This window comes from Oncorhynchus mykiss, chromosome 23 (assembly GCF_057628025.1).
Source record: "Oncorhynchus mykiss isolate SJ-2025 chromosome 23, ASM5762802v1, whole genome shotgun sequence".
NCBI classification, from domain to species: Eukaryota; Metazoa; Chordata; class Actinopteri; order Salmoniformes; family Salmonidae; genus Oncorhynchus; species Oncorhynchus mykiss.
In genome coordinates this window covers 30,985,653-31,000,000 of record NC_143044.1, presented here as the reverse complement: position 1 = coordinate 31,000,000, position 14,348 = coordinate 30,985,653, and the positions used below count along the sequence as shown (strand labels likewise).

Here is a 14,348-nt window from a genome sequence, read left to right as displayed (position 1 = left end):
AACATGTTTTTAGAATATTTCCAGATTTCAAGTTTTCATAACAATCGGTAATCATCATTTTTGGACGCCTATTATGGCTGGTTACATTGCACTCAACGAGGAGACTGCGCGGCAGGCTGACCACCTGTTACGCGAGTGCAGCAAGGAGCCAAGGTAAGTTGCTAGCTAGCATTAAACTTATCTTATAAAAAACAATCAATCTTAACATAATCACTAGTTAACTACACATGGTTGATGATATTAGTAGGTTAACTAGCTTGTCCTGCGTTGCGTATAATCAATGCAGTGCCTGTTAATTTATCATCTAATCACACCGTACTTTGCCAAACGGGGGATGATTTAACAAAAGCGCATTAGCGAAAAAAGCACAATCGTTGCACGAATGTACCTAATCATAAACATCAATGCCTTTCTTAAAATCAGTACACAGAAGTATATATTTTTAAACCTGCATATTTAGTTAAAGAGATTCATGTTAGCAGGCAATATTAACTAGGGAAATTGTGTCACTTCTCTTGCCTTCATTGCACGCAGAGTCAGGGTATATCCAAAGGTTTGGGCCGCCTGGCTTGTTGCAAACTAATTTGCCAGAATTTTACATAATTATGACATAACATTGAAGGTTGTGCAATGTAACAGCAATATTTAGACTTAGGGTTGCCACCTGTTCGATAAAATATGGAACGGTTCCATATTTCACTGAAATAATAAACGTTTTGTTTCCAAAATGATCGTTTCCGGATTTTACCATATTAATGACCAACTTTCTGAGTTTGAGCGGTGGTAGGCGGCAGCAGGCTCGTAAGCATTCATTGAAACAGCACTTTACTGAGTTTGCCAGCAGCTCTTAGCAATGCTTGATCACAGCGCTGTTTATTACTTCAAGCCTATCAACTCCTGAGATTAGGCTGGCAATACTAAAGTGACTATTAGAACATCCAATAGTCAAAGGTATATGAAATACAAATGGTATAGAGAGAAATAGTCAACGAGTCATAATTCCTATAATAACTACAACCTAAAAGTTCTTAACTGGGAATATTGAAGAACTGGGAATATTGAACCACCAGCTTTCATATGTTCTCATGTTCTGAGCAAGGAACTTAAACGTTAGCTTTTTTACATGGCACATATTGCACTTTTACTTTTTCTCCAACACTTTGTTTTTGCATTATTTAAACCAAATTGAACGTTTAATTATTTATTTGAGGCTAAATGGATTTTTATTGATGTATTATATTAAGCTAAAATAAGTGGGGCCTCCCGGGTGGCGCAGTGGTCTAGGGTACTGCATCGCTGGGTTCGATCCCAGGCTCTGTCGCAGCTGGCTGCGACCGGGAGATCCATGGGGCGACGCACAATTGGCCTAGCGTCGTCCGGGTTAGGGAGGGTTTGGCCGGTAGGAATATCCTTGTCTCATCGCGCACTAGCGACTCCTGTTGCGGGACGGGCGCAGTGCACGCTAACCAGTTCGCCAGGTTCACGGTGTTTCCTCCGACACATTGGTGCGGCTGGCTTCCGGGTTGGATGTGCGCTGTATTAAGAAGCAGTGCGGCTTGGTTGGGTTGTGTTTCGGAGGACGCATGGCTTTCGACCTTCGTCTCTCCCGAGCCCGTACGGGAGTTGTAGCTATGAGACAAGATAGTAACTACTAACAATTGGATACCATGAAATTGGGGAGAAAAAGGGGTAAAATTAAAAATAAATAAAAATTGTATTATTATTATTTAAATAAAAAAATAAGAGTTCATTCAGTATTGTTGTAATTGTCATTATTACAAATACATTTAAAAAAAATGGCCGATATCGGTATCGGCTTTTTTTGGTCCTCCAATAATCGGTATCGGTATCGGCGTTGAAAAATATTATATATATATATATATATATCAACGCCGATACCGGCTTTTTCTGGTCCTCCAATAATCGGTATCGGTATTGAAAAATCATAATCGGTCGACCTCTAAACCAATTTTCTGTTTTTTAATTTTACGGATAGTCAGGGGCACACTCCAACAGTCAGACATCATTTACAAACGATGCATTTATGTTTAATGAGTCAGCCAGATCAGAGGCAGTAGCGGTGACTGTTGGGAGTGTTGATAAGTGTGTGAATTGGACCATTTTCTGTCCTGCTAAGCATTCAAAATGTAACAAGTGCTTTTCGGTGTCAGGGAAAGTGTAAGGAGTAAAAAGTACATTATTTTCTTTGGGAATGTTGTGAAGTAAAAGTCAAAGTTGTCAAAAATATAATTAGTAAAGTACAGATACCCCCCAAAAATGACTTAAGTACTTTAAAGTATTTTTATTTAAGTACTTTACATCACTGCATGTCTTAAATAAATAAGCCTTTTGTAACGGCAGATTTCTTCTTCATCTGAAGAGGAGTAAGGATCGGACCAAGATGCAGCGTGGTAAGTGTTCATGACGATTTATTAAAAACGAACTGAACACTGAAATACAAAACAATAAACGATGTGATGAAAACGAAAACCCGAAACAGTACCGTGTGGCGGCAAACACTCACACAGAAACAAACACCCACCAACCAACAGTGAAACCCAGGCTACCTAAGTATGATTCTCAATCAGAGACAACTAACGACACCTGCCTCTGATTGAGAACCATACTAGGCTGAACACAAAAACCAACATAGAAAAACAAACATAGACTGCCCACCCCAACTCACGCCCTGACCATACTAAATAAAGACAAAACAAAGGAAATAAAGGTCAAAACGTGACACCTTTTTAATTTCATTTAAATAAATTCAACATCCTTTAATTCAAATTCAATTCAAATTCTGCTTCCTGTGAGATGTGGCCAATTCAAATTCAATTATGTTTAAAAAATGTAATAGGAAATAAAGAGTATTTCGCTACTCAATTCAGAATTGACCCCAACTTCTAAATTGACCCCATCCCTAAGGCGCGCGCGCGTGTGTGTGTGTGTGCATGTGCATGTGTGTGTGCGTGTGCATGTGCGTGTGCGTGTACATGCATGTGCTAACACATTGTCTTGTCTGGCCTTTAGATTTGGTCCAGTTAAAGTGTGAGTGGAACACTGCCCTACATTTGAACTATCCTGTCGCTGTAGAAGCATGAAATCATCATACATGAAAGGCTGGCTTATATGACACACCTCATTCATACTGCCGTTAAGAAAATATGATAACCTTTGGTTGGGTTTAATATTATGGGTCGTCCTATAGCAGTTGGTGAGACCGTATCCACATTTACAGAGTGAGTCATATGGAGGAGGAATTTGGTTAGTATTCAGATGGAATAGAATAGAAGTTCTCTGTTCCAATGATTGAAACCAATGCCAGGAGAGTTTTTCTGACAATCAATCTATTCTTCTGTTCACTACTTCTCCCACTCTACTGGGGGACAGATTCACACTGTGATGTGTGTGTGTGTGCACATTTTTGTGCATGGTCCAGTGAGGGAGAGAGAGAGGCCAGTGGGCCAGGCAGAATGGTCCCTGCCGAACATAAGGCTGGGTTTGGGCTCAGTGAGGCTGGAGCTGGGGTCTGAGAGCAGGTCTAGCAGAGAAGTCCATGCCCAGAGAGAGAGAGGCTTTAGACGAGGTGGGAGAGCCTGCAAACGACCCTGGAACTGGAGCTGGGGGGTAGAAAGTAGGACTGGGTGTAGGACAGTGAAGGTGGGACTGGAATGGAGGAATACGGATAACGTCACTAAAATGATTGGCTAAAGGAAGACTGAGAGGAGAAGGCATGGGGCAAGTACTGTCGTTCACCAGACACTTGCACCCAATACCTGTAGATAAGGTTATGGGGCAAGTGGCAATGTGTCTTTGGGGTAAGTCAACTATTCGGACACTCAGCCTAGTCAAAGATCTGTATGGGCTTTAGCCAATCAGTTCCTCTGACTATTCGTATGTACAGTCACATCCCAGATTATTGGCATCCTTGATGAAGATGAGGGGAAAAGACTGTATAAATATATATTATATGCTCCAATTTTTTTTAACACTATATTATTTTATACTAATACAATTTCTCAGCTAAATAGATTTTGTTTAACAACAAAATAACAATAACAAAACTTCTCAACAAGATAGGTGTCAATGATTGGAAACCCTGTTTTCAATACTAGGGCACTCTCCTCCTGCACTGAGCCTTTTTCTAAAATGTTTTATGAGATTGGAGAACACATTGGGAGGGATATTAAACCATTCCTCCAAACAGAATCTTTCCAGAACAAAACAGCCCCATAACATCAAAGACCACTAGGCTATGCACCAATGGTCACCAACCGGTCAATCTCGATTTCTAGTCGATCACCAAACATTTTTGTAAAAAACGACAACGACAAAGCCTCGCTTTCCTATTTTATTAGCTTCGTGCTGTTGGTGGTAGGTGCACTTGATTCAGCAGTCGTAGCACCTATAGGCCTAACGCTGGCCAATAAGATAGCTCAGATCACCCTGTTTGCACAGTTTCCTCGAGCCATAGACGGTAAAAAGAAGCCTCAAACGCACAGTGTTCCGATAAGCTAGCGTTATTATTAGTAGCAGCTGTATTTTTTTATATCGAGAAATATTTCACATTCTCTGGTCATAGAAGTAACAACTTGAATTGGTGCATGAGGCAGAAATAATGCTGTGCAACATTGGAGTTCGCCATCAGCTGAAATACTGTGTCCCCTTTTCTCAGTGGAGCGAGTGCAGTGCAGGTGCATTTATACGGAGACTTGATTACACACAGGTGGATTGTATTTATCATCATTAGTCATTTAGGTCAACATTGGATCATTCAGAGATCCTCACTGAACTTCTGGAGAGAGTTTGCTGCACTGAAAGTAAAGGGGCTGAATAATTTTGCACGCCCAATTTTTCAGTTTTTGATTTGTTAAAAAAGTTTGAAATATCCAATAAATGTCGTTCCACTTCATGATTGTGTCCCACTTGTTGTTGATTCTTCACAAAAAAATACAGTTTTATATCTTTATGTTTGAAGCCTGAAATGTGGCAAAAGGTCGCAAAGTTCAAGGGGGCCGAATACTTTCACAAGGCACTGTATATTTTTTGATACCTAAAGGGGTCGTAAAATTCCAAATCAAATGGCTAAATGTTCCATGGTCTGACCATCTTAAAACAATTCGATATGCTTCATAGCCGCCCCACCCCCATGCTCAACAGTTTCCCATGTGTATCAAGAATGGTCCACCACCCAAATAACATCCAACCCATTTGGACACAACTGTTGGAAGCATTGGAGTCAACATGGGCCAACATCCCTGTGGAACGTTTTCAACACCTTGCAGAGTCCAAGGCCCAACGAATTGAGGCTGTTCAGAGTGCAAAAGGGGTGTGTGACTCAATATTAGGAAGGTATTCTTAATGTTTTGTACACTCAGCATATGTATTCTTCTTGAATGAGAAAGTTACAGACGCACAAATAGTATACCGCCAAGACATGCTAACCTCTCACCATTACATTAAAATGGCATCTTTAACTTTCTCACTCATCATTATTTACGAGTCATTCAGGACTATCCGTAATCATGGTAGCATCCACATTAATGTAGGAGTGTTTAGAAACATGCTCTATTCTTATTTACAATAAAAGTGACTCCAAAATGACACTACATGATTTACCATTCATTTCTATTGGGCACATATATGCAAATGCATCCAAATGCATTCAAGCTTGCGTGCTAGGAATATGGGACCAAATACTCAACTTTTGACTACTTTAATACACATGCTGTATGTGAATTTGTCCCAATAATTCTGGTACCCTAAAATGGGGGGACTATGTACAAAAAGTGCTGTAATGGATGAAAATAGCCTCAGATTAAAGCTGACAGTCTGCACTTTAACCTCATAGTCATTGTATAATTTCAAATACAAATGTGTCACTGTCCCTATACTTTTGGAGGTCACTGTATAATCCACATTTTATGTGCATACAATATAGCTCAGTATTTGTATTATTTATTTCATACAGTCTTTTTTGCTCATCTTTATCAAGGGCACCAATCATTTTTGATTTTTACTTTATATTTGTTTGCAAATGTAGCGGATAAAAACACCAGAGAGGAGTTTGCTTCAGCAACAGATCTGGAGCCAGACTAAAAGCCAAGTAAGAAGGTTGAATTGCTGTGTTTCATTCTCATAGGGAATTACTGAGATGTAATTTGTCAGCTGGCAAATTTCTGTCATAATACCATATGAAATCGAAGAGAGAGAAAGAGTTTGGGGAGCATCCTCCAATGATTCTGACTTGTTATTTCAGGAACGAGTGATGAAGAAAAAGCGAAAAAAGAGAAACGTGAGCAGAGACCTTTCCATGATGGAAGCTCACTAAGGCATTCTGTTGAAAAGACAAATATGTCCTTATGTTGTTTTTCCCTCCTTCCTTCCTTCCCTCCCTCCTTTTGTTTCTCAGAGTTGCTGAGTTCCACAAAGAGGCTGAACATCAACTATCAGGACTCAGATGGGTAAGACATTAGTGTGTGCATGCGTTAGGGTTGGGTGGTATCCAGATTTTCATAACTTTATACCGTTCCTGTACCATACCAGGGTATTCATTATTACCGACAGTGCACACAAGGGGCACTATTTTCTTTCTTTTTTAGCCACTAGATTTTTTTTTTTAGTTAGCCACTTAGCTATTAAGTTAACAAACCAAATGTATAGCTTGGAACCCTGAGCTGGGGATAAATTGACCTGCCGTATATTTCAAAATACCCCAGTATACGGTATACCGCCCAAGCCTAGCAAGCATTAGTCTTTGTTTACTGAGGTACGTGAGTCAGTTAGATGGACTTGTAGTTTTTCCTCTCTGAACACTTTCTTTTCTCAGAGGAATGCAATCAATGTTTGTAGAGCAAGACTCACTCAATAACATTTAGTTTGATTGACATGGTCATTATCGCTAATGTGACTATTGAAAGTACATACCTGGTGTGGCCTGTGGTCGGTTATTTAATCTGTATCTTGTGTCGATGTAGATTTACTCACCACCCAGTCACACCTGTACACAGACAGACCAGACTGTGTGTGGGTGTGTATTTGTTTAAGAGAGAGGGGGATGTGATATATGATAGTGGTGCTGAGAGACTGAAAGGAAGAAATGAGAGGTGAGCTAACAGTGACCAGTCACCATGAGTCAACACTCTGTCAGCGGAGGGAGGGAGGGAGGGAGGGAGGGAGGGAGGGAGGGAGGGAGGGAGGGAGGGAGGGAGGGAGGGAGGGAGGGAGAGAGAGAGAGAGAGAGAGAGAGAGAGAGAGAGAGAGAGAGAGAGAGAGAGAGAGAGAGAGAGAGAGAGAGAGAGAGAGAGAGAGAGAGAGAGAGAGAGAGAGAGAGAGAGAGAGAGAGAGAGAGAGAGAGAGAGAGAGAGTAAAGGAGGCAATGAGAGAGATGGAAGGATGGAGAAAGAGAGACATTAAACAGAGAGAGAGATAAGCTTAGTATCAGTGAAAGTCTAAATGGATACCTTTCCTTTGTGTATTCCAGTGGTGGAAAAAGTACCCAATTGTCATACTTGAGTTAAAGTAAAGATACCTCAACAGAAAAGGACTCAAGTAAAAGTGAAAGTTGGAGTGAGAGATACACACGGTTGTAAAGAAATAAATAAAGGAGTGAAAACAGACAGATGAGACATAGTTGGATAGATGGATGGATGTGTATCTGACTAAATACCCGGCAGGTCCAAACATTGTGCCTTCAAGTCTGGAAATCAGCAGTCAGATACTGATACACACACTCAGGCTTCATCCTAAATGGTTCCCTATGTAGGGTCCTATTTCTCACCAGGACCCCTAGGGGAATAGGATGCCATTTGGGATGCAGCCATACACACTCAGACCTTACATGACTGGATCCCATTCCCAACCATCGTCACAGATTCACAGAATATAGTTTTTTAAGTGGATATGAAATAATCAGAGCTTGTGTGCGTGGTCTTCTGTAGCTCAGTAGGCAGAGCATGGCACTTGCAATGCCAGAAGTGGGGTTTGATTCCCGGGACCACCTGTACGTAAAATGTATGACTGTAAATCGCTTTGCATAAAAGCGTCTTCTAATGACTTGTATTTTAGAAGAACAGCTCTGAGTGAGTGCTGTATTACTGTCCTTGATACTCCAGGTATTCAGTGAACCAGCACTGAACCCAGTCCCCTGACACACACACATACCTATGCACAAGCACATTTCATAGTACTCTCCCATACTTGAGTTTAAATACTAAAAACCAAATACATTTTCCTCCCAGCTTATTGATACTAAATTGATAGGGATGTTGTGGTTCTTGGGTGGCATCTTAAATGGCACCCTATTACCTGAATGGAGCACTACTTTTGACCAGGGCCCACATAGGGAATAGGTTGCCATTTGGGACGCACCTTGGTCAGAGTTTGTACCCTGTATAGATGGCTATGTTTGGACCCAGGTCCTTGGTTTAAGGTTGGAGCTGGAACAGTGGAGGTGTCTGTGTTCCATGGCTGGCAGTAATTCAACAGTTGACTGTTGTCTAGAACACCCTGCTCTCCAGGAATGAAGGGCCCAAATTTATGCATTTAATTTGTCCCTCGTGGGATATACTGCCCCCTGACACACACACACAAACAAACGCACACACACACCATCCTGCCATCGTCTGCTAGTGTGTTCTGATGAAGGCTCACCTCCTGTAAAGTCATCAGGTAGATTTATAGTCTCTCTGTCCAGACTATGGCAGACTCATTTCACCCTGGAAAACCTCCACAACTACCTAAGAGGGGAAGGACTCCTTACACCAGGCACTGTTGGACAGTACTGGAAATATAGAGTCTGTTTGGAGTATGGAGGCTGCACACGCTTCCAGAATATTTCTAGACAATTACTGTAGTAGTAACAACAGAGTGGATGGAACAATATTAATGCTCCATCTCTCTCTCTCTCTCTCTGTCCCTCTCCCTGTCTCTCTCTCTCTCTCTACCCCCCACCTCTCTTTATCTCTCTCTCTTCCCCAGGTTTTCAGCATTACACCATGCAGCTCTAACGGGCACCACTGAACTGCTGTCTCTACTACTGGAGGCTCAAGCCACTGTGGACATCAAAGACACCAATGGTGAGAAGTTATAAGCTCTTATAAGTAGGTATAAACACTTATGAACAGTTATTAACAGGTAATACAACAGCACAAGTCATTAAAGGGGCAATCTGGGATTCGAAAACACTCCAAAGCGGTCACTCTGCCACTTGTTTTGGCAAACAGAACAAAAGCCAGTCCTGGATTACACCTTACATTGTTTGGCTCCTTCATGAGCTTTCATGGGATTCTTGTTGGACTCCCCTCTGTCTATCTCTTTTCAACTCTATATTTTCCTAACTAACCTTCTCTTGTTCTTTTTTTACTATTTTTATTTCTCTCTCTTCTTCCATCTCCTCTCTGCCTCCCTCCCTACCTCTCTCTCTCTCTCTCCCTCCCTACTTCTGTCTCTCTCTGTCTCTCTGTCTCTCTCTCTAGGTATGCGTCCGCTCCACTATGCAGCGTGGCAGGGTAAAGCTGACTCTGTGTTGCTGCTACTAAGAGCTGGCGCATCAGTTAACACACCGTCACAAGACGGACAGATACCTCTACACCTGTCTGCACAGTATGGACACTACCAGGTGGTGAGTACACACAATGAACACACAAACGCAGACAGACACATGCACGCACACACACACACAATTGACCCTTATCAACTCAGAGACATGGTTCAATATTTGGAAGGATTGCACACTGGTAAGAGGCCTCACCACACACACCTTCACTCAGTATCAGTGTATATATAGTGTTTTCAGGTGTGACAGTGTGACACAGATTGTGTACGTTAGGTGTCAGGGTGAGTGAAAAGAGAGGGCTCTATAGTAACTACATGACATGATCAGGTCAGCAGTGGGTTCCCTGGGTGACATATTGAGACTAATGGGAGGAAGGAGGAATATGTGTATTGGGTGTCTTTAATACACAAGTAGGGAGTCTACCTGAGAGGTGTGTTCACACACACACCAACACGCACCCACACACATGCACACAGACACGAAACGCACAAACATACACGCAGCAGCATAACTGGTTATGGAGACTACTGAGGTATGGTATTGTATTGTATTGTGTGTGGACAAAGCAGGAACATTAACAAAGCCAGAGGTATTTCTCTGTAATGGATAGGGTCGCAAAATTACAAGAATTTTCTATAAAAGTCTTGGTTGGAGGAATCTGGATTTCCTGCTTATTCCCTTCTGATTCCGGGAATCCTCCAACCGGGATTTCGGGAAAACCAGGGAATTTACTGACCCTAGTAATGGAAGCCCTGTTAGGACTACTTCTTTAGCCCTGAGCTAAGATCCTGATGCATCTCTCTGCTTGCTGTGGTGATGAAATGTCAGAATGTTATGTTTATTTACCTCCTCTCTCTCTCTCTCTCTCTCCTCCCCACTCTCTCCATCAGTCTGAGATGTTACTCCAGCACCAGTCTAATCCATGTCTGTTGAACAAAGCCAACAAGACCCCTCTGGACCTGGCCTGCGAGTTTGGCAGACTCAAGGTGAGTCAGTGAGTGTGTTTGTGTATTTTATGGTAAGCATATGTGTGTGTGGCAGAGGAGGCTGGTGGGTAGAGATGTAGGAGGACGGGCTCATTGCAATGAATGGAATGGATAGTATGGAAAGGTATCAAACACACCTAACTCATGGTTTTCATGTGTTAGATAATGTTCCTCCTACATCTCCACCCACCCGCCTTCACTAAAGGACATATTTTCTTATATGCTAGTTACAGTTTTTCTCAATCGCGTACAAGCACTTTTTGGATCTGTTGAAACGTATCTATAGCAGAACAGCAATGATCAAATGTTCAAATACATTTACAGAACTTCGGATCCTTTTCTTGCCCTTGTATCTGACTTGCATATCTTAGACCACATTTTGAAAAACATTAAATACAAATGTCACCAGTGACTACAAAATGCACTGTTAAGTGTTATGTTCACAGAATATTAACACATTATTTTCATCAGAAGAGAAATGTGTACAATAGTATTCACTGTTTCCGGCAATCAGTAAATACTACTGCATGAAATTCTAAAGCATCCCATCAGTATCATACCAAGTACAATTTATTTTTATTTTACCTTTATTTAACCAGGTAGGCCAGTTGAGGACAAGTTCTCATTTACAACTGCGACCTAGCCAAGATAGAGCAAAGCAGTGCGACACAAATAACCCAGAGTTACACATGGGATAAACAAACGTACAGTCAATAACACAATAGAAAAGTCTATATACAGCGTGTGCAAATGTAGTAAGATTAGGGAGGTAAGGCAATGAATATGCCATAGTGGCGAAATAATTACAATTTAGCAATTAAACACTGGAGTGATAGATGTGCAGAAATGAATGTGCAAGTAGAGATACTGGGGTGCAAAGGAGCAAACAAAGAATAACAATATGGGGATGAGGTAGTTGGGTGGGCTATTTACAGATGTGCTATGTACAAGTGCAATGATCGGTAAGCTGCTCTGACAGCTGATGCTTAAAGTTAGTGAGGGAGATATAAGTCTCCAGCTTCAGTGATTTTTGCAATTCGTTCCGGTCATTGGTAGCAGAGAACTGGAAGGAAAGGCGGCCAAAGTAGAAGTTGGCTTTGGGGGTGACCAGTGAAATAAATATACCTGCTGGAGCACGTGCTACGGGTGGGCGCTGCTATGGTGACCAGTGAGCTGAGATAAGGTGGGGCTTTACATAGCAGTGACTTGTAGATAACCTGTAGCCAGTGGGTTTGGCAACGAAAATGAAGTGAGGACCAGCCAACGAGAGCGTACAGGTCACAGTGGTAGGTAGTATATGGGGCTTTGGTGACAAAACGGATGGCACTGTGATAGACTGCATCCAATTTGCTGAGTAGTGTTGGAGGCTATTTTGTAGATGACATCGCCAAAGTCAAAGATCGGTAGAATAGTCAGTTTTACGAGGGTATGTTTGGCAGCATGAGTGAAGGATGCTTTGTTGCAAAATAGGAAGCCGATTCTAGATTTAATTTTGGATTGGAGATGCTTAATGTGAGTCTGGAAGGAGAGTTTACAGTCTAACCAGACATCTTTACAGTCTAACCAGACATCTAGGTATTTGTAGTTGTCCACATATTCTATGTCAGTACCGTCCAGAGTAGTGATGCTAGAGAAGCGGGTGCAGGCAGTGATCAGTTGAAGAGCATGTATTTAGTTTTGCTTGCATTTTAGAGCTGTTGAGGCCACGGAAGGAGTGTTGTATGGCGTTGAAGCTTGTCTGGAGGTTAGTTAACACAGTGTCCAAAGAAGAGACAGATGTATACAGAATGGTGGAGCAGAGAATCACCAACATCATTGATGTATACAGAGAAAAGAGTCGGCCCGAGAATTGAACCCTGTGGCACCCCCATAGAGACTGCCAGAGGTCCGGACAACAGGCCCTCCAATTTGACACACTGAACTCTATCTGAGAAGTAGTTGGTGAACCAACTAAAGCAAAGTTAACAAACAGATCACCGACCATTTCGAATCCCACCGTACCTTCGTACCTTCACCTTGAACGTGGCTGAGGTGCACCCATGACCAGCTCGGAAAAAAAGACTGCATAGCGGAGAAGGTACGGTGGGATTCGAAATGGTCAGTGATCTGTTTGTTAACTTGGCTTTTGAAGACTTTAGATAGGCAGGGTAGGATAGATATAGGTCTGTAACAGTTTGGGTCTAGAGTGTCACCCCCTTTGAAGAGGGGGATGACCGCGGCATCTTTCCAATCTTTAGGGATCTCAGACGATACGAAAGAGAGGTTGAACAGGCTAGTAATAGGGGTTGCAACAATTGCGTTGGAAAGTTTTAGAAAGAGAGGGTCCAGATTGTCTAGCCCAGCTGATTTGTAGGGATCCAGATATTGCAGCTCTTTCAGAACATCAGCTGTCTGGATTTGTGTGAAGTAGAAATGGGGGAGGCTTTGGCAAGTTGATGTGGGGGTGCAGAGCTGTTGACCGGGGTAGGGGTAGCCAGGAAAGATCTCTAGGCAATGGGGACCGTCTAATTGTTCAGATTTTTTTACAATAGTCCGGACGTGCAGACACGCAGAGAATAAAATTCATCATCTTCAACATTCCATTACAGAGCTTTGCTTTGGTGTGGATTGAGGCCTATACATTCATGTCAGTTGTGTTCCTCCATTGTATTCACCTTTCCTTATTTCTGTTGTGGATAGTGTCTCCTTGTGCCAATGGAATGTCTACAAAATGATGAGCAAACCAGCCTTTGTATTGAATACATGGAATTGGATTGTGATTAATGAATCCTAAATTAACCCTGCTCACAATGTGCTTATTTTTTTATTGGAATAATATTTGATTGGATGTGTATTAAATTTGTTTAGTGAGATATGCAAAAAAGGAGAGTAATTTCCCATAATTCTGCAGCTTTGGATAGATGTACTTCCAATTTTGATCATCATGATTTGGTGACCGCTTAGAAAATGTATTGATCTACTGGGTAAAAGTAGATTTAAAAAAATAAATAAAAAAGGTTGCGTTAATCTTTTGGCAGGCAGTTATAATATAGTTTTGATGAATGTATTATGACGGTATAATATAGTTTTGATGCATCTATTATGACGGTATAATATAGTTTTGATGAATGTATTATGACGGTATAATATAGTTTTGATGAATCTATTATGACTGTATAATATAGTTTTGATGAATCTATTATGACGGTATAATATAGTTTTGATGCATCTATTATGACGGTATAATATAGTTTTGATGAATGTATTATGACGGTATAATATAGTTTTGATGAATGTATTATGACGGTATAATATAGTTTTGATGAATGTATTATGACGGTATAATATAGTTTTGATGAATGTATTATGACGGTATAATATAGTTTTGATGAATGTATTATGACGGTATAATATAGTTTTGATGAATGTATTATGACGGTATAATATAGTTTTGATGAATGTATTATGACGGTATAATATAGTTTTGATGAATGTATTATGACGGTATAATATAGTTTTGATGCATCTATTATGACGGTATAATATAGTTTTGATGAATGTATTATGACGGTATAATATAGTTTTGATGCATCTATTATGACGGTATAATATAGTTTTGATGAATGTATTATGACGGTATAATATAGTTTTGATGAATCTATTATGACGGTATAATATAGTTTTGATGAATGTATTATGACGGTATAATATAGTTTTGATGAATCTATTATGACGGTATAATATAGTTTTGATGAATGTATTATGACGGTATAATATAGTTTTGATGCATCTATTATGACGGTATAATATAGTTTTGATGAATGTAT

At 40.9% G+C, this 14,348-nt stretch overlaps 1 protein-coding gene across 7 annotated transcripts in view; it reads left to right on the top strand.

Moving 5' to 3' along the window:
- The window catches only part of LOC110502760 (caskin-2), a 74,377-nt gene that overhangs the window by 32,901 nt on the left and 27,128 nt on the right, over window positions 1–14,348 (top strand). For 3 of the 7 annotated variants that reach the window (XM_021581029.3, XM_021581028.3, XM_021581027.3), the window contains exons 3-6: window positions 6,413–6,464; window positions 8,980–9,077; window positions 9,477–9,622; window positions 10,447–10,542. In XM_021581029.3, the coding sequence (XP_021436704.3) occupies window positions 6,413–6,464; window positions 8,980–9,077; window positions 9,477–9,622; window positions 10,447–10,542 (392 nt within the window). Of the gene's footprint in view, window positions 1–3,430; window positions 3,819–6,412; window positions 6,465–8,979; window positions 9,078–9,476; window positions 9,623–10,446; window positions 10,543–14,348 lie in introns of those variants that run through there. The other 4 variants (XM_090217277.1, XM_036960457.2, XM_090217278.1 and 1 more) reach the window with 2 other exon arrangements.